The sequence below is a fragment of the Belonocnema kinseyi genome, chromosome 7 (assembly GCF_010883055.1).
Source record: "Belonocnema kinseyi isolate 2016_QV_RU_SX_M_011 chromosome 7, B_treatae_v1, whole genome shotgun sequence".
Taxonomy (NCBI): Eukaryota; Metazoa; Arthropoda; class Insecta; order Hymenoptera; family Cynipidae; genus Belonocnema; species Belonocnema kinseyi.
The window spans coordinates 3,107,409-3,128,888 of NC_046663.1; the positions used below are offsets into that span (position 1 = coordinate 3,107,409).

The 21,480-nt window shown below is 25.9% G+C and overlaps 1 protein-coding gene across 1 annotated transcript in view; it reads left to right on the forward strand.

Annotated features, from left to right (window-relative positions):
- The first annotated feature begins 704 nt into the window (after nucleotides 1–704).
- LOC117175917 overlaps nucleotides 705–21,480 on the forward strand; it is a 24,140-nt gene continuing 3,364 nt past the window's right edge. Inside the window, exons 1-4 of the mRNA XM_033365764.1 lie at nucleotides 705–1,049; nucleotides 12,894–14,924; nucleotides 14,995–15,106; nucleotides 20,092–20,891. Coding sequence (XP_033221655.1) covers nucleotides 939–1,049; nucleotides 12,894–14,924; nucleotides 14,995–15,106; nucleotides 20,092–20,891 — 3,054 coding nt within the window. The 5' untranslated portion in view covers nucleotides 705–938. The remainder of the gene's footprint in view (nucleotides 1,050–12,893; nucleotides 14,925–14,994; nucleotides 15,107–20,091; nucleotides 20,892–21,480) is intronic.

The following is a 21,480-nucleotide window of genomic DNA, read 5'->3' on the forward strand; positions in this document are numbered from 1 at the left end:
AATGATTAAAATCAAACGAAAAGAGTCGATTTTTCAATAAACTACATAAATTTGCATCAAACAAGAGAGATGAATCTTCAAAAAAATTAATGGTTGACATTTTAATCAAAAATATGTTTAATTAAAAGCCGTTGAGTTCTACCAAATAGGACAAATTTTCAACAAATTATGTAATTTTTCAAATAGAAAAGATCAATCTTGAAAAAATGAATATAAAAATAAAAATTTCCAACCAAAGAGAACAAAATTTCGGCAATAAAATTTTAATCAAAAACAGTTGAATACAACCAAAAAAGAAGAGAAGATGATTTAAACTATGGCTGTTTTAAGTTTTCGCCTTTAAAAAATAATAAACTATCGAAAACATGTACTATGAAACGTTCTTTCAGTAAACACTAATGTTACGTTTGTGAAATTCAGGAAAAATTGACCGTACTTGAATTATTATACATTTTTTCTCTCAAAATTAAATAAATGACCCCTTGGCTCTATTCCACAGCTTAACTATAAGCTTTCAATTAAAATTTATATAAAAAATCTATTTTTCATATTTTAAATTTGAATTTTCGCAGAACTCTGCATCGAGCAGATCGCGCACTCTGGTGAGTGATAAACTCCCCCCACATCCAACTATGTTACCGACCGCGTGGAAAAATCAAAAATTAAAATAACAGAAGTGACAGTTATTTGAGAGCTAGTGACAGTTACTAGTTTAGGCGGGATCTGCCTGTGTCAGCCTGTCTCCTGCAGAGACGTTTGGCAGTTGTATATTATTTATTTTTGTTTCTTATTTAATACTGGGAATTTTAACTGCTTAGAAAAGCGGAGTTGACGTATTTAGAAAACTAGAGTAACGTAAAGACAAAGTTGTGACTTAAATTGATAATGGTAGTTATTATTTGCTAAAGGAGGCAAAAGTTTGATAGTTTAGAGCGATTATGGAGCTTTTGGAAGATCCAAAGTTTAAAACAACTTATCGTAAAAGTAAAATAAGAGTGAAACAATGGGAGAGCAGTTTCATGGAAAAATATGGAAGAAAACCAAACAAGGTAAATTCATTCATTTGTTTAGTGTTTTGTTGAATTGTTATTTTTCTGGAGGAACTGGTCGAGAGAAAGCTTTTCTTTCCACCTGCTGCACTTTCGTAATTTAATTTCGTTACGTAATTATTGTTATTATGATTACTGCATCGGTTTCATAATTGTTTATACAATTTGGATGATTTTATGCTCGTTTTCGCAAATCTTTTCGCAATTTAGCTGCGATTTCAAAAGTTTAAAAAAATTTATAAATTACTTTTTTGTGGAGAATTAATGATGATGGATCAATAAAGGAATTTTTATCTGTAACCAATTTATAATCTTCAGTTTGTTCTCAATTTTTTGTGCTACATGTTGATGTTATTTTCAGTCTAAAAAACGTGTTTTCGGTATTCTATTTTAGATAGGAAGTTATTCAGCCAGTAGACAAAAGATCGACTTCTTGTTACGTATATACGCCATTTTGTGATTTAAATCTTTGGAATTTTTCGGAAATCAAGCTAAAACGATACATTTTCGTATTTAGTAAATTGTGAATTCAAAAATAATTTTTTCGAGTGGATTAACGAATCATTTCTTACAAATTTGAAGTACAACATACAATAATTATAAACAAACTAAATATTTTTAAAAACATTTTCAGAATTTAAATTCCTTGTATATATTTTTTTCTTTTTTATATATAAAAATAGAAATGGTCTAAATTTCACGTTTTCTAACATTCAATTACCAAATTAAAAAAAAATTCTAATCATGATTTATTATCAGGAAAAAACAATAGTGGGCGAGATTTATTCTCGAATTTATTAACTTTTGAACGAAAAGAATAACATTTTCTTTTAAGAAAGACAAATTCTGAATAAATTACATAAAACTTTAAAGAAAAATTTATTACCAATAAAGACTAATTTTTAACAAAATACATTAATTTCTAACCAAATAGTTAAATTTTTAACATAATATTTGATTTTTTATACTAGAAAAATCAATTTTTTTTTACAAAAATAATGCAGTTAAATTTTGAATGCAAAAAATTAATTTTTAATATAGAAAAAAAAGAATCATCTACGAAATAGCTGAATTTTCTACCAAGGTATTGAATTTTTTATTAAAATATTGAATTATCAAGACAAAAAAAAACAAATTTTCTATACAAGACAGTTGAGTTTTCAATCAAATAATTACAGTTTCAAACAAAAATATAAATTTTCATACAAAAAGATTAATTTTCTACTAAAAAAAAGCGTATTCTGAACAAAAAATATATATTTTTGTCCAAATATTTACATTTTAAATCAATAGATTTTTTTTTTACCAAAAAAGACAAATTTGTAACAAAATATGTACATAAGTTCCTAACAAAATATTTGAATTTTTAACAGAATAGTTGATTTTTTGAACTAAAAAAAATCAAGTTTTAATTAAAAATGGAACCGTTACATTTTTTTGTTTAAAAATAATAATTTTCAATATAGAAAAAAAATTATCTGCAAAATAGTTTGAATTTTTTTACTAAACTGTTGAATTTTCAAGACAAAAAGAGGAATTTTCTTTAAAAAACAGTTGAATTTTCAATCAAATAAATATATTTTTAATCAGAAAGGTGAATTTTTAACCAAGAAAATTAATTTTCTGTTGAAAAAGATTAATTTTCTACTGAAAAAAATAATTTTTCCTATTAAAAAAAACGAATTATCTACAAACTAGTTGAATTTTCTACCAAGCTATTGAATTTTTTACTAAAATATTAAATCATCAAAACAAGAAGACAAATTTTCTTTACAAAACAGTTGAATTTTCAATCAAATAATTACATTTTTTATGAAAAATATTAATTTTTAACCAAGAAGATTTACATTTTAAATCAATAGATTTTTTTTAGCAAAGAAGACAAATTTTTAAGAAAATACATGAATTTCTAACAAAATATTTGAATTTTCAACAGAATAGTTGATTTTTTAAACTAAAAAAATCAAGTTTTAATCAAAAATGGAACAGTTAAATTTTCATTAACAAAATTAATTTTCAATATAGAAAAAACAATTATCTGCAAAATAAATTATATTTTTTACCAAAATGTTGAATTTTCAACACAAAACAGTTGAATTATCAATCAAATAATTACTTTTTGACCAGAAAAATGAATTTACAACCAAGAAGATTAATTTTCTACTGAAAAGATTAATTTTCTACTGAAAAAAATAATTTTTCCTATTAAAAAAAACGAATTATCTACAAACTAGTTGAATTTTCTACCAAGCTATTGAATTTTTTACTAAAATATTAAATCATCAAAACAAGAAGAGAAATTTTCTTTACAAAACAGTTGAATTTTCAATCAAATAATTACATTTTTAACCCAGAGTTTCGTTTTTAAAAAAGAAAATTTTTTAACGAAATATGTACACAAGTTTCTAACAAAATATTTGAACTTTCAACAAAATAGCTGATTTTTTAAACTAAAAAAAATCAAGATTTAATAAAAAATTGAACCCTTAAATTTTCATTAAAAAAATTAATTTTTAATATAAAAAAAAATTATCTGCAAATTAGTTTGGATTTTTTACCAAACTGCTGAATTTAAAAAAAAGACGAATTTTCTTTAAAAAACAGTTGAATTTTCAATCAAATAATTAAATTTTTTACCAGAAAGATGAATTTTCAAACAAGAAGATTAATTTTCTACTAAAAAAGAGGAATTTTCAACAAAATAAATACATTTCTAACTAAATATTTACATTTTCAACTAAGATAATATTCTTTTTTAGAAAAAAAAAACAATTTATCAAAAAATATCAGTACATAAATTTGTAACCGAATATTTGAATTTTCATTGGAAAAATTATTTTTTAATATTAAAAAAAAATGAATTATCTGCAAAATAGTTGAATTTTCTACCAAACTAATTTTGTATAAAATGGTTGAATTTTTAATCAAATAATTACAGTTAAATGTTCTGTACTAAAAAAAACCTTCAACATAGGAAAAAATAATCTGCAAAATAGTTTCGATTTTTTGACTAAACAGTAGAATTTTCAAGATTATTTACATTTTCAACCCAGAGATTTTTTTTTAAAAAGAAGACAAATATTTAACAAAATATGTACATGATTTGCTAACAAAATATTTAAATTTTCAACACAATAGTTGATTATTTAAACTAAAAAAAAAATCATGTTTTAATCAAAAATGGAACCGTTCAATTTTCTTGAAAAAAAATTTTTAATGTAGAAAAAAAATGATTTGCAAAATAGTTTGGATTTTTTTACCAAACTGTTGAATTTTTAAGGCAAATTTTCTCTACAAAACAGTTGTTTTTTTCATTCAAAGCATTACATTTTCTACCAAAAAGAAAAGTTTTTAAACAAGAAGATTAATTTTCTACTTAAAAAGAGGAATCCTCAACAAAATAAATAAATTTATAACTGCATATTTACATTTTCAATCAAGAATTTTCTTTTTCCAAAAAATGTAACAGTTGAATTTTCATAGAAAAAATTATTTTTTAATATAAAAAAATGAATTATCTACAAAGTAGTCGAATTTTCTATCAAAATAATTTTTTATTCACAGTGGTTGAATTTTCAATCAAATAATTACAGTTTTAAACAAAAAGATGAAATTTTCTATTAAAAAAGACAAATTCGCAACAAAATACATACATTTTTATCCAATTAGTTCCTTTTTCAACCAACTTTTTATTTATCAAAAGAGACCAATTTTTAACAAAATACATAAAATTCTATTAAAGGAGTTGAATTTTCAAGAAATTGAATTGAAGCTATTGAATTTTTTACTAAAATATTGAATTATCAAAATAAAAAGACAAATTTTCTGTACAAAACTGTTGAATTTTCAAACAAATAATAATATTTTTAACAAAAAATAAAAATTTTCATCCAAGAAAATTAATTTTCTATTAAAAAAGATGATTTTTCTACTAATAAAGGCGTATTCTCAACAAAAAACATATTTTTGACCAAATATTTACATTTTAAATCAATAGATTTTTTTCAGTAAAGAAGACAAATTTTTAAGAAAATTCATACATGAATTTCTAACAAAATATTTGAATTTCTTAAACAAACAATAATATTTTTGACCAAAAAGATAAATTTTCTATTTAAAAAGATGATTTTTCTACTAATAAAGGTGTATTCTCAACAAGAAACATATTTTTGACCAAATATTTACATTTTAAATCAATAGATTTTTTTCAGCAAAGAAGACAAATTTTTAAGAAAATTCATACATGAATTTGTAACAAAATATTTGAATTTCCAAACAAACAATAATATTTTTGACCAAAAAGATAAATTTTCTACTGAAAAAGATGATTTTTCTACTTATAAAGGCGTATTCTCAACAAAAAACATATTTTTGACCAAATATTTACATTTTAAATCAATAGATTTTTTTCAGCAAAGAAGACAAATTCTTAAGAAAATTCATACATGAATTTCTAGCAAAATACTTAAATTTTCAACAGAATAGTTGATTTTTTAAACTAAAAAAATCAAGTTTTAATCAAAAATGGAACCTTTAAATTTTCTTTAAAAAAATAATAATTTTTAATATAGAAAAAAATAATCTGCAAAATAGTTTGGATTTTTTACCAAACTGTTAAATTTTCAAGACAAAAAGACGAATTTTCTCTACAAAACAATTGCTTTTCCATTCAAATAATTACATTTTTAACTCGAAAGATGAATTTTCAACCAAGAAGACTAATTTTATACTAAAAAAGAGGAATTCTCAACAAAATAAATAAATTTTTAACTATTTACATTTTCAACCAATAAAGTATTCTTTTTTCCAAAAAATACAAATTAACAAAAAAATCAGTACACAAATTTGTAACCAATCTGTTGAATTTTCAAGACAAAACAAACTATATTTTTATACACAGCGGTCGAATTCTCAATGAAATAATGGCATTTTTAAAGAAAAAGATGTGATTTTCTACTAAAAAAAACAAATTATCAACAACAAAAATATATATATTTTTAACCAAAAATGGAACAGTTAAAGTTTCATTGAAAATATTAATTTTTAATATAAAAAAAAGAATTATCTACAAAATATTTGAATTTTCTACTCAAATATTGAATTTTAAAAACAAAAAGACAAATTTTCTATAAAGATAGTTGAATTTTCAATCAAATAATTAAATTTTTAACCCTAAAGATTAATTTTCAAACCAAGAAGATTAATTTTCCACTCAAAAAAATTGATTTTCTACTACAAAAAAAGCGTATTCTCAACAAAAAAATATATTTTTGGCCAAATATTTACATTTTCAACGAAGAGATTTTTTTTTAACAAACAAGACAAATTTTTAAAAAAATGCGTACATAAATTTCTCACTAAATATCTGAATTTTTAAGAGAATATTTGATTTTTTAATCCAAAAAAAATCAAGTTTTGATTAAAAATGGAACCGTTACATTAAAAAAAAAGGAATAATTTTTAATATAAAAAAAAATCATCCGCAAAATAGTTTGGATTTTTTATCACAGTTAATTTTCAAAGCAAAAAAAAAAATTTTCATCCGAGAAGATTAATTTTTTACTTAAAAAGCGTATTCTCAACAAAAAATATATATTTTGGCCAAATATTTACATTTTCAACCAAGTGATTGTTCTTTAAAAGAAGACAAATTTGTAAAAAATATGTACATAAGTTTTTAACAAAATATTTGAATTTTCAACAAAATAGTAGATTTTTTAAACTAAAAAAAATCAAGTTTTAATCAAACATTAAATTTTTTAATTTTCCTTACAAAAACTAATTTTTAATGTAGAAAAAAAATCTTCTGCAAAATAGTTTGCGTTTTTTACCAAACTGCTGAATTTTCAAGACAAAAAGACAAATTTTTTCTACAAAATACTTGTGTTTTCAATAAAATAATTACATTTTTATCCAGAAAATATTCTTTTGTACCAAAAAGACAAATTAACTAAAAAAACAGGACATAAATTTTTTGGTGAAATCTTTGCAATATTTATTAAATTTTATTTATTTATTTATTAAATTATGAACGAAAAAGTTAAATTTTTAATAGAATATTTGATTTTTTAAACTAAGAAGATAAACTTTTAACAAAAAATAGAGCAGTTACGTTTTCATTGGAAAAAAGTAATTTTTAATATAGAAAAAAAAATCATCTGCGAAATAGTTGAATTTTCTACCAAACTATTGCATTTTCAAAACAAAAAAAACGAATTTTCTATACGGAACAGGTGAATTTGTAATCAAATAACTACACTTTATTTCAAAAGATGAATTTTCAACCAAGAAGATTAATTTTCTATTAAAAAAGATTAATTTTCTATTGAAAAAGATTCATTTTCTACTGAAAAAGATGAATTTTCTGCTAAATAAGACAAACTCACAAGAAAATGCATACATTTTTAACCCACTGATTACATTTTCAACCAAGATTTTTTTTTTTTTGAACAAAAAAGACAAATTTAAAAAAAGAAGACATCAATTTCTAACAAAAAAATTGATTTTTTTTAGAAAATACATACATTTCTAACATTATAGATCATTTTTTAAACTAGAAAGATTAATTTTTAGTCAAAAATGGAACAGCTAAATTTTTCATCAGGAAGATGAAATTTCTTACTTCAGACAAATTATCAACAAAAAAATAGATACATTTTTAACCAAGTAGTTGTGTTTTCAACCAAGAAGATTTTTTTGCCGAAAAAGACAAATTTTTAACAAAATAAATAAACAAAAAATGAAACAGTTAAATTTTGATTTAAAAAAATTAATTATATAATTATAATATAATTATTAATACAAAAAAGCGAATTATCTACAAAATGGTTGAATTTTCAATGAAATAATTACTTTTTTTAACAAAAGAAAAATGAAATTTTATACTAAAAAGACACTTCATCAACAAAAAATTCAAACATTTTTATTCAAATAGTTGCATGTTTTACCAAGAAGATTTTTTTGACCAAAAAATACAAATTTTTAACAAAATACATACATTTCTAATCAAATAGTTGAATTTTCAACATATTACATAATTTTTCGAAAGAATAGTTGATTTTTTTTTTAACTAAAAAGTTCAATTTTTATACAAAAATGGAACAGCTACATTTTTATTTAAAAAAAAAGAAGTTATTTTTAGTGTCAAAAACGAATCATCTACAAAAGAGTTAAATTTTCTACCAAGATATTGAATTTTCAATCAAAGAATTACATTTTCAACTATAAAGAAATTACATAATTTTTCGAAAGAATAGTTGATTTTTTAAACTAAAAAGTTCAACTTTTAACCAAAAATAGAACAGTTAAATTTGTATTGAAAGAAAATGATCTCATAACAGTTGAATTTTCAATGAAATAATTACATTTACTTTGGTTTAAATATGAGTTATTCGATAGAAAACTTGTTTTTTTTCTTTATATGAAAAGACATTTTTTGTCGAAAATTGAACTATTTAGTTAAAAAATCATAATTTTAGTTGAAAATTCATTTTTTTGGTTTTTAGGGAATTCAAATTTGAATTGAAAATTCATCACATGGTTTAAAATTGTAAATATTTTTTTTTTGTATGAAAAGATCGTTTTTTTGTGGGAATTAATTTTTTATCCGAAAAGTTAACTTATTACAATTGAATATTAGATATTTTTTAGTTGAACGAAATAAAGAAAATTTGTCGAATATCCGGAATTTTGCGAGATCCTCAAATCAATAGAATGTTAAAAAATCAAAAAATTTGTTGAGGAAATCCTTTTTTTTTTTGAATGAAAATTAATTTTTTCAACTAAAAATTTATCTATGGCATTTTTTGTTAAGAATTAATATTTTTTAGTCGAAAATTTAATTATTTATTGCAAAATGAATTTATTTTGCAAATTTTTGCTCTGTTGGGCTTAAGGATATTTTTTTATAATTAATGTCATGAATTAAAATAATTGTTTGCGTTTAGCGCCGAATGTAAATATTTTTACTTTAAGTTGAACGGGAAAATTGAATAACTTGACCGGGAAAATTCATAATTATGGTAGAAAATTAATTTCTATAGTTAAAAACTTTACTATTTTGTTAAATTTTGTTTTGTTTTTTATTGCAAATTAATTTTTCAAATAAAATTCAGCTATGCGCTTAAAAATTCGTTTTTTATAGATAATTAATCTATTTTGGTAGAAATTTCACCTTTCGTTTTTAAAAATTAAACTATTAAATTTGTTGTTGTAAATTCAACTCTTTTGTGGAAAATTCATCCTTTTGGATTGAGAATTATTTCCTGGTTCAAAATTCAACTGATTCGGTATAAAGTTGAACTATTTGGTAGATAACGATTTAAAAAAATTTTTTTAATTAATATTTTAAATTTGAAAATTCAATTGGTTTGTCTGAAAATTACCTTTTTAAGCATTTCCTATTTCAATTAGTTGAATAATCTTTTTATTTAATGTTATATATTTTCTGGTTGATTAATTTAACTGTTTTTTGGAAAAATAACTTTTTTTGAATGAGTTAATTTATTCATTTTCGTAAAAATTAATATTTTTGGGTTGAATATTCATATTTGTTGCTTGAAAGTTCATCATTCTGGTTTCGAAAATTCATCTCTTTTGGTAGAAATTTAATCTTTTTTTTTTGTTAAAAATGCAACGTTTCTATTGAAAAATTATTTTTTTTTGCTTGAGAATACAACTATTTTTTTTAAAATTCAACATTTTGGTTTATAATTCAACGGTTTTTTTTGTCAATAATTTTTTTCAATTTTGAATGCATTTCTGTGTTAAAAATTTAATTGTTTTTGTAGAAATATACATTCCACTCTTTTGTTGATTTGTCTTTTTGTCTTGAAAATTCTTTCTTAGTTCACAATTCAACTATTTGACTAAAATCTTTTTTTCTTTTTGGACTGAAAATTCTTTCTTGAATTAAAACTCTAGAATTTGACGGAAAATACTTTTTCGGAATCTTTGAAATATCTCAAGATGTTTTGAAATTTTTAAAAGATTTTGTCATTTTTATTATTCACAAAATTTCCAATGCTCATTTTCATGGAATTATAAGTTTTAATTTAAAAATGTTTTTTAAATGCTTTAATAATAATTTATTGTTAAAATATAAAAACGGTAGTAAACATGATTTATTCTCGAATTTATTAAATCTCTGAAAATTATTTAGAAATTTTAAAATTTGTTTGCAGTCTTTGAAACATATTAATATTTTTGTTATTTAAAAAAATTGTACTATTCATTAATTAAATTATGAACAGAAGGGAATTATAACTTATCTGTTTGTAAAAAGTGTACAAACTTATGAAAGGCTTAATTTTCAATATATTTTCAATTGAATGTCGTTCAAAAATTAATTTTATATCAATTTGAAAGAGTTTTAAATAAATTAATTTGATTTAGTTAGATTCAAGAGAATAAAGTGACAAATTGCGCCTTTTTCTCGCGGTTTTTTTTATTTAAATAAAATTGTATATATTAGAAATTGCATAATTTTATACTTATATTATACGAATTAGGAAATTTAAAAATAATTTCGCTGAAAACGGAACAATTTTCAATTTTTTTAATAATTTTAAACTCAAATTATTTGAAAATAAAAGAGTTTAAAATTCAGCAATTTTTCATTCAGTGTCCAAAATTGATTTACTTGAAATTGAACAATTTCTAGATAAATGTTTTGTAAAATACTCTGTAAGTCCTTAAATATTCTTTACTTTTCCAGAATATTTTGGCACGTTTTTTAAGAATTTAGGAAAGTTTGGAGTTTGGAGAAAACCTTTAAATTAATTTTCAAATATTTAAAATATATATTTTAATTTCTAAGAATTAATTTTCAAATATTTTCGCATTCTTTGCAAATATTTCAAATCGACGCTTAATTAGTTTCATTTTATGCATTTATTCTTCTCTAATGGTATTTTTCTCTTTCTCTAAAAGTTCCTAAATTTTTTGGAATGGACTTGTCTGCGGGAGATTTTGAATCTTCAAAAATAATCTTCGAAAAAACAGGAAAAGGCTTAGAATTTAGAAATCGAAATCCTGTAGCAACCCTGATACAGAAAACATGCTTTTTTTCCTTTGAATAAAACAGATTTTTTGCCGAAAATCTAACTGTTTTGTTAAAAAAAATTACCTTTTTGGTTGAATTTTTTTTTTTCAACTGAAAATGTATCTAAGCTTTCGGCTGTATATTTTATAATTTTAGCTGTAAATTCATCTCATTGGTTGAACATTCATTTTTTGACTAAAAATTTGATTATTTAATTTTTTGTTGGAAAATGATCTTTTTTAGTTGAAAATTCACCTTTCTGGTTTAAAATTCGACATTTTCAGTTAAAGATTTACAATTTTCGTAAAAAATTCATCACTTTGTTTGAAAATGTAACTATTTCTTATTAGTTTTTTTTGTTTCAAAGTTTTTTTGTGTGAAAAATAGTTATTTAAACTCAAAATTGAATTTATTCCAATCAAACATTCCATAGTTTTATTTAAAAACTCATCTGTTTGGTTAAACATTAATTTTTAAACTTAAATTATTTAAGTTTTGGTTAACAATTTATATATTTTTTTTAGTAAAATAATTATTTGTTTGCTCGAAAATTCAACTATTTCAGTTGAAGATTCATCATTTTAGTTTAAAATTCAGCAGTTAGGTTGCAATTTGTACATTTTCTTGAAAATCCGTATTATAGGTTGAAAATAATTTTTTCAACTAAAAGTTTAACTATTCCATTATTTTCTACAAATTGATATTTTTTACTGGAAAAGTTAAACATTTGTTTCAAAATTTATTTATTTCGCAGTTTTCTACAAAACAGTTGAATTTTGAACAAAAAAGTCGATTTTTATCCCAATTATTCACTTTAGAAGCTAAAAGGACGCATTTTCTACAAAATAGTTACATTTTTAAACCGGGTATATGAATTTTTAACAAAGTAATTAAATATTTATTCCAAAAAAAAATAATTTTCTGCCAAACACTTGCATTTTAAACTAAAAAATATTAAATTTCTATCAAAAGAAATCAATTTTTAAAGGAAAGAAAAACAAAACAAATTCAAAAAAGAGCAGAGTTTTCAACAAAAAAAGTTAATTTTTAAGCTTATACTTTAAAATGTTATAAAACTCTTGAAATTTTAAGCAAAAAATCCGAATTTTCTACAAAAAATTGTACCTGAAAAATCTAAAAATGCCTGGAAAAAACCTGGAATGATCCAGGAATTTTTCTCAGGATTCAAGTGGACACTCTGTTAATATTTTTTGTATTATTCTATTGTTTATGTGCGAAATCTTGAAGCGAAGTTGTAAATGGTGGCCAGCGCATGATTTACAAATTAAAGAATTGTTATTAATTTTTATTGTTTGTGACGTTGCAAGTTTTTTTTAAATGATTAGAATAAAGTTTTAGCCGATCTCAAAACCCTCGGGATTGAGAATGAAAAGTTACGTCAAAAATTGAAAGTAATACATTGCGCCATCTATCGGTTGCTGACCCAACCTAGATAACGCAAAATGTTGAAGTCGCAATCATTACACTAACTTACATCGCCATCTGTTAAAAACTTATGGATGTTACAAATAAAAACATTTAAATTGGAAATAAAAAAATATTGAGGTAATTAATCGCGATAAAAAGTATCCTATCTCTCGAGTTGGACCAAATTACACACAGTCTACAAAATTTCATCAAGATCGTTTTAGTAGTTTCGCAGTTTAGGGGCGACAAACATTGTAGCATGAGATTTTTATATATATATTGATTTATTTTTTCGTATTTTATTACGCGCTCTCTCGGGAAAGTATCTGAGATACGTACAAGGGCCAATGCCTATTGCTCTTTTCTAATTTCAGCACGATATAAAAGAAGCAAATATCAAAATCCGGGATGCATACAAAACCTACTGGACACTGAAGACCCGCGTTTTAGAAGAAACTCTAACAGACATAACTTTCGATGATGAGGAATCTAATACCTCGATGAGTTCGTTGTTCTCTTCACCATGTGCAAGAGAAGAACCTAAAAGCACTTCAATGCTCATGCCCGAGACATTGGTCCAAGAGCAAGAAAATATCCTCTCGGAAAATCTTGCTGCTCAAAAACTCGTCTCACCAGCAAAAGAAGCTCCTCCCGATAATGTTAATGTGAAAGGAGTATGGGGAGATCATCTCTCCAACAAAAATAAGGCTGATTCCAAAAAGGGCAAAGGTCTTCTTGTCGGTAGATCCACTTCCTTCCAACTCTCTCAAAAAATGTTCAAGACTTCCAGTTTCTCGAAAAGAAACCCCAGAAAGTCTCTCTCAATGACAAAGATCAAATCGAAAACCGATTTGGGTGCAGCAGCAAATGTAACTGTAGAGGAAAGCGACGGTTTCGATGCGGAACTCATGGAATCACTTTACGGAGAGAAATTAAAAATTATTCATCAAGAAGCGAAGATTGCGACTCAATCTCTGAATACTGTTCAACAGTTAATTGATGGACGTACTTCGATGTCCAGGACGATTAATCAAGGCTGGTTGGAGAGATGTGGAATGGTTATTCCAGACATTTCACCAGGCGAGCCGCGACGATTATCAGGTGTAAGTGATTCTGGAGTTGAATCAATGGAAAGTAGTATTCATTCCTTAAAAGAACTTCCAGGTACTTCAACTCAGAAAACAAATAAATCAATTATCTCGGATGAAGAGGACTTTGTCTTCAACAGTGATTCTGAAGAAGAGCGAAGAAGCAAACGAGTCAGAAATCTGAGCAAGGTTTCAAGCGACGGAAACTATTTTGCAAAACGACCTTGTCTTGGCGATTCCAGCTTTTCCTACAGTCAGCCTTTGCCTCTTAAACCTCTTTTGAATCCTCCTCTCAAAGAGGATAAGAAAGTGCGTGAACCAGTAGAGCCTTCTACCCAAGAAGAAAATTTGATTCCGAAGGAAAGTGTAATTCGAGAAGAAGATAAAACTCAAAAAGTAGAAAATATAACTGCAAAAGAAGAAACTGACAAATTACCGAAATTGAAGCGAACCCTCAGTAGTAGGAAAGGACGCAGAAGAATTCAAGAAGAATCAAATGACGATAGTGATCCGGAATATTCCGAAGAACCAAAAAAGACTAAACGAATTACGAGGGCTTCTCGTGCAAAGAAGACTATTGATGATGATGATTCGCCCCCAAAGGTTCGACGAACAAGAAAATCCATGAAAAAGGATCAAAGTCCTGAAAAGGAAAAAGATCTCGCCGTGAACGATATTACTTTTGGAATTGAATCGTTAGATGTTGTGCCTCGATTATCAATGAAAGTATTTGGCACAGGGGACTTAATCACCGACTTCTCAAGAGTTTTAGCTTGCATCGAAAAAACGGATGAAAGCTCAGTGAAGGAAGTGAAGAAAAGCGCAATGACGGCAAAAGAAAGACTCGAGAAGAAGATAGCAAGTGGTGAATTGAACGATAATTATGTGCGAGTGAATTTGAAGAAGAAGGTCTTCGTCAGAGGGAAAAAGAACTTCAACTTCTCCAAGTTCAAAAAGGGCCAGTGGAAACAGAGAAAGAAGGAATTGGCTTCAAGTGCTGGAAGCTTGGACGCGGCAGATTTTGCCGAAAAATCGGGAGGCTCTTGCAACTTGTGTGGAGAAATGGGACATTTTGCAAGGTATTGCAAGGCTCGCAAGGGTGAAGACTTGCTTCCTCTCGAACATGTAGACGATTCTTCAGAATTTCCGACTCTGGAGGAAGCCGAAGATATGTCGAGAAGAAAAGCTCTGATGGCTCACTGCTCGAGAATCGATCGTCTTCCTAAAAATCCATCACAATCGGTAAGTGGAGCATCAGAAATTGACGAGGAAATCGACTTTCCGGACTGGAACGAGGATGAAGTTCCAGAGGACCAGGTAATATTTTTGAAATTGTTATGCTTCGTTATAAAATATTATTTCAAAATTAAACCTTTTTTATTTTCAGCAAATTCAGAGTGGTTGCAAAATTCCCGAGGAACTTATTGCGAAATTATTGCCTCCTGAAACTGGAGCCGTAAATCCAGTCTTTCCTGTGGGACCGAATAATTCTCTCATGAGTAAGATCAATTTATCTTTTGAATAATAGCGTTATATTGTGTGACGAGGCAGGTAAGTTCGTCTACTGTCGAGTGTGAAGTTTGCAGCTCTAGGCGAAGGTGCGCCTTAGCCGGGGGCAGCGAACTTCTGCGAGATAGTAAAGACCAATTCCTCCCTCGGAGCACACAATATTTTTATTTTACATCTGCATGAAAATGTCACTTCTATGACTATAAAGTGAGAAAATTGATGTCCACAACCCATGAGCGTCAGAGAAATATTTGCGCATGCGCGTCAATCTGCATTACCGACAGTACATTACTAGTTGATAATTTGTCTCGTCTGGTGGCGCTGATTCTCGTGGAAGAGCTGACTTCTCAGCGAGACAACAGTTTTTTTAGACCCTGTTTCTAGGGCTGAAAAAAATGTAAATGATTTTTAATTTTAAAAAAATATTTCAAAAGATTTCAAAAATTAATGAAACCAAATAATCCGAAATATTTTGAGACAAAATTTAAAATAATACAGAATTAAAAAAAGAATAGGAAAAATTCAGTAATTTTAAAAGCTATTTAGAAATCTGTCCTAAATTTAAAAATAATTTGACGAAAAATATCATTTTAAAAGGTATTTACACCACCTTTTTGATTAAAATGCAATTATTTGGTTGAGGATTCCACTATTTGTTAAAAATTCATCTTATCTGGATGAATTCGATTGTAATTAGTTAATAATTAATTTTTCCACTGAAAAATCCGGGAATTAAAATAAAACCGGAAATATAAATTCAAGCTGGGCTTAAAGTTTTGGGAAATGTGAATTTTGAAAGATTTTGATAGAATCGATACATTTTTTTGAGATTTCTGGAAAAAATTTAAATGATTTTTCATTTTAAAAGAATATTTCAAAACATTTCAAAAATTAATGAAACCAAATAATCCGGAATATTTTGAGACAAAATTTAAAATAATGCAGAATTAAAAAAAGGATAGGAAAAATTCGGTAATTTTAAAAGCTATATAAAAATCTGTCCGAAATTTAAAAATAATTTGACGAAAAATATCATTTTAAAAGGTATTTACACCACCTTTTTGATTAAAATGCAATTTTTTGGTTGATGATTCCATTACTTGTTAAAAATTCATCTTATCTGGATGAATTCGATTGTAATTAGTTAATAATTAATTTTTCCACTGAAAAATCCGGGAATTAAAATAAAGCTGGAAATATAAATTCAAGTCGGGTTTAAAGTTTTGGGAAATGTGAATTTTGAAAGATTTTGATAGAATCGATACATTTTTTTGAGATTTCTGGAAAAAATTCAAATGATTTTTAATTTTAAAAGAGTATTTCAAAAGATTTCAAAAATTAATGAAACCAAATAAACCGGAATATTTCGAGAGAAAATTTAAAATAATGCAGAATTAAAAAAAGGATAGGAAAAATTCGATAATTTTAAAAGCTATATAGAAATCTGTCCGAAATTTAAAAATAGTTTGACGAAAAATATCATTTTAAAAGGTATTTACACCACCTTTTTGATTAAAATGCAATTGTTTGGTTGAGAACTCCACTATTTGTTGAATACTCATCTTTTCTGGTTGAATTTAGCTTTAATTTGTTAAAATCCTTTTTTTTTTAAATTGGAAAATAGCCGGATATTAAAATAAAACCGGGAATATAAATTCGAGCCGAGTTTAAAGTTATTTCTAAATATTTTTTTTTCCTACCGAGGAATAGCCGGGAATAAAAATTCAAGCCGGATTACATATTTTGGAAAATTTGGAATTTTTAAAGAGTTCAAGAGGATCGATACATTTTCTTCAGATTTGTAGAAAAAATTTAAGATTTTTAATTCTAAAAGAATATTTTAAGAGATATCTAAAATAGAAAAAAGAAATGATCCAAAAGGTTTTAAGGCAATATTTAAAGTTATGCAGAGTTTTAAAGAAATAGAAAAAATTCCGTAATTTTAATAGGTATTTAGGAAATTTAGAAACTTATACGAATTTTTGAACAAGAATATGGTCAATTTATAAGATATTTAAACCACCTTTTTAATTCAAATGCAACTTTTTTGGTTAAAAATTAATTTGCTCGGATAAGAATTCCACTATTTGTTGAAAATTCATATTTTCTGGATGAATTCGACTGTAATTTATTAATAATTTTTTTTTCTACCGAGAAATATCTGGGAATGAAAATAAAGCCGGGAATATAAAATCAAGCCGTGTTTAAATTTTTTGAAAATGTGAATTTTAAAGGATTTCAAGATAATCGATAAATTTTCTCAAGATTCCTGGAAAAAATATAAAGGATATTAAATTTTTTTAAATATTTAAAGTGATATCCAAAATTGATTAAAAAAAAAAAAATAGCCCTGTAGATTTTGAGTAAATATTTCAAATTATGCAGAATTTAAAAAAAAAAAACAGGAAAAAATTCATCAATTTAAAAAGTATTTAGAAAATTTAGATTCGATAAGATTCGAAAGAATTCCACTATTTTGCTGAAAATTCATGTTTTCTGGTTGAATTGTACTGTAATTTTTTAATATTTATTTTGTTTTTGCTATGAAGATTGAACTGTTTTGTTGAAAATTCATTTTTTTTACCTAAAATTGAATTATTCCATTTTTTGTTGAAACGGTTTTAAAAAATGGAATAATTAATGTATTTTGTTAAGATTTCTTGTTTTTTGTTAGAAACTTAATGTTCTTTTTAAAAAATTCATCATTTTCCTGGAGATTCATCTCTTTGGTTGAAATTTCAAATATATTGTTGAAACTTACACTATTTTGTCAAAAAGTAATCTTTTTTGTCAAAAATTCATTTCCTAGGTAGAAACTTGAACTACTTGCTTGAAAGTTAAACTATTTTGTAAAAAATTCACCTCTTTGATTCTGAATTCTTCTCTTTTGGGTAAAAATTCTACTATTTAGTTAAAACTTTAATTATTTTTTTAAAAAGTCATCTTTTGTGGTCGGAAATTCAACTTTTGTGCAAAATTCGGCTGTTTGGATAGAAAATATGCCTTTTTGTATTGAAAATTCGTCTTTTTTGGTTGAAAATACGCCCTTTTCTTGTTTAAATGTTAATTATTTTAAATTGATAATTCTACTTATAAATTTTTCCTTCAAAATTCTTCTCTTTTCGTTAAAAATTCTACTATTGGATTCAAAATTGGATTATTTCGTTGAAAATTCATCTTTTTAGTCGAAAATTCAAGTTTTCTCTTAAGTATTCGTCTTTTTTAATAAAAATTTCATTCTGGTGGATTGACAGTTCATATTTTGGTAGAAAATTAAGTTATTTTGTGGAAAATTAAACTGTATTAAAAATTTTAATTTGGTATAAAAGTTATAATTTTTTGTTTAAAAGTTCATACTTTTTAATTAAAAAGTCCACTTTTTTGCGTTCATAATACATCTCTTTTGGTGAAAAATTTAAATATTTTGTTAAAAATACAACTTTTAAAAAAAAATTTGCTTTGTTGATATTAAAAATTAACTTTTTTGTTAAAACTTTAAGTTTTCGAATTGTAAATTCAACTGTTTTGTGAAAAATTCGTTATTCTAGCTTGAAAATTGTACAATTCGTTAGCTTAAAAATGCAACTGTTTGGGTGAAAATTTACCTTTTTTGGTTGAGGATTCAACTACTTTCTTAAAAATTAGTATTTTTTGGTTGAATTCAACTTTTTTTTATTTCAAATAAATTCTTTTTTGGGATAAGTATTAACTATTACATTTTTTGTTCGTAATTCATCTTTTATTTATTATTTTTGAGAAAAGTTCATCTCTGTTAGAAGATTCATCTTTTTGGTGGAAAATTAAACTACTTTTTTGAAAATCCAACTATTTTGTTGGAATATTCGTTCTTTGCGATATTAAGTCCGTCCTTGTGTACTGTAAATTCATATTTTGGTAGAAAAGTCATAATTTTTTCTTGCAAGTTCATTCATTTGATATAAAAATTCAAACTTTGATATTTTTGGTTTAGAATTCATCTCGTTTGGTTGAAAATTTAATTATATTCTCGAAAATTAAACTTTTTTTTTTGAAAAATCACGTTTTTTATTAAAAATTTAACTACTTGTTTGAAAGTGGAACTAATTTGTAAAAAAATATTTTTTTGCTGGAAGATTTATCTGTTTAGTCGTTCTGGCTTAAAAAATTGCATTATTTGGTTGACATGTTTTTTCATTTATGATTAAAAAATCTTTGTTAGTTGCAAAATTATATTTTTGATTCGAAAATGTATCTTTTTAGCTTGAAAATGCAACTATTTGTTTGAAAATTAACCTGTTTTGGTTGAGGATTCAACTACTTTCTGGAAAATTAGTATTTTTTGGTTTAATTCAACTGTTCATTTATTTCAAATTAAAATATTTTTTTGGAGAAGTATTAACTATTATATATTTTGTTGGTAATTCATCTTTATTTGTTAAAAATTCAACTACTTTGTTAAAAATTCATTTTTTGTTCAAAATTCATCACTTAAGTGGAAAATTTCGTTTTTTTTTCCCCTTAAAGATTCGCCTTTTCTTGTTGAATTAACTGTTTTATTAAAAAATATTCTTGGTTGAAATATGAACTATAACATTTTTCGTTCAAAATTAATTTTTATTGCGATTCGATTACTTTGTTGAAAATACATTTTATTGTTGTTGAAATTTCATCTCTTTGGTTGAAAATTGAAGTATTTTGTTGAAAATTCGTTTTCTTTTTAATTAACTTTTTTAACTGAAAATTTAATAATTCCATTTTGGTTGAAAAGTGTTCTATCTATTTAAAAATTCCAATAATTGTGCAGAAACTCTTCTTTCTTGGTATATTTTTTAAAATTATAGTTTTCAGTTTACATTTTTAGACTATCTATTCCCCAATTTTCAAGAAAAATTTCCCTATTTCCCTGATGAAGTCTGAAAATTTTGAAAAATCCTTAATTTAAGGATGAAGTAATTGAAAAAGAAAAGAAAGATTCGAATTAAATGTTCCATTTCAGAAACACCCGAGGCAGTTTTCAAAGTCCTGAAAACTTTCGGTCACGACTCATTCCGCCCAGGTCAAGAAAAAGCAGTGATGAGAATCCTCTCTGGCCAATCAACCCTCGTAACTTTGTCCACAGGCTCTGGAAAATCACTCTGCTATCAACTCCCCGCCTATATCTATTCACAGAAATCCCCCTGTATTACTCTCGTAATTTCGCCCCTCGTATCTCTGATGGACGATCAGATCACCGGAATTCCCTCGTTTCTCTCAGCAGCTTGTCTGCACACCAATCAGTCTGAGAAAGTGCGCGAAAAAGTGATGGAGTCCGTAAAACAGGGGAAGCTCAATATCCTCCTCGTTTCACCAGAAGCCGTGGTCGCTGGTGAAAAGTCGACCGGGTTCGGCGCTCTTCTGAGACAACTTCCTCCAATCGCTTTTGCCTGTATAGATGAAGCGCATTGCATTTCTCAGTGGTCCCACAATTTCCGGCCTTCTTATCTGATGATATGTCGAGTTCTGAAGGAAAAGTTGGGAGTGAAAACGATCCTGGGACTGACTGCGACTGCCACGACCTCCACAGCACAGAGTATCGTGAATCATTTGAATATTCGAGATGGACTGGACGGTGTGATTTCGGATACGCCGATGCCGAGGAATTTGCAATTGACTGTTTCGAGAGATGAAAACAGAGATCGAGCCTTGGTGGATCTTTTGAGGAGTGAGCGATTCGAAAAGTGCGACTCAATTATCATTTATTGTACGAGAAGAGAAGAGTGCATGAGGATCGCCGGAATTCTGAGAGTTTCTCTACAAGTAAGAAATATATTTATCTAATTTATATAATTTTCCTTTAATCTGAGCTCAAAACTGAGACGTAATTTCATGAGAGAATTCGGAAAAGATAGTTTTATTAAATAAAATATCGTGTTAATCGTGTGAAGTCTTTTTACGGCCGAGCATAAGTTTGCAAGAACGAGGCGTAGCTGAGGCTTATTGCAAACACGTGCTCAGCCGCAAAAAACTATTTAGCTTCCTTGGTGCACAATATAATTTTCAGGTCTCATCTAAACTTTTGGTTAGCCATTAATCGTTAAAAAACGAAAATTAGCCCCGAATTTTAAACATTGAAAATTTGTTTGAAATCCGGGATTTTTTCAGATTTCTGCGAAATACTTGTTCCTTTAATATAAGCTGAAACCTGAGACGTATTTTCATGAGAGAATTCGGAAAAGATAGTTTTACTAAATAAAATATCGTGTTAATCGAGGAAGTGAAGTCTTTTTACGGCCGAGCATAAGTTTGCAAGAACGAGGCGTAGCTGAGGCTTATTGCAAACACGTGCTCAGCCGCAAAAAACTATTTAGCTTCCTTAGTGCACAATATAATTTTCAGGTCTCATCTA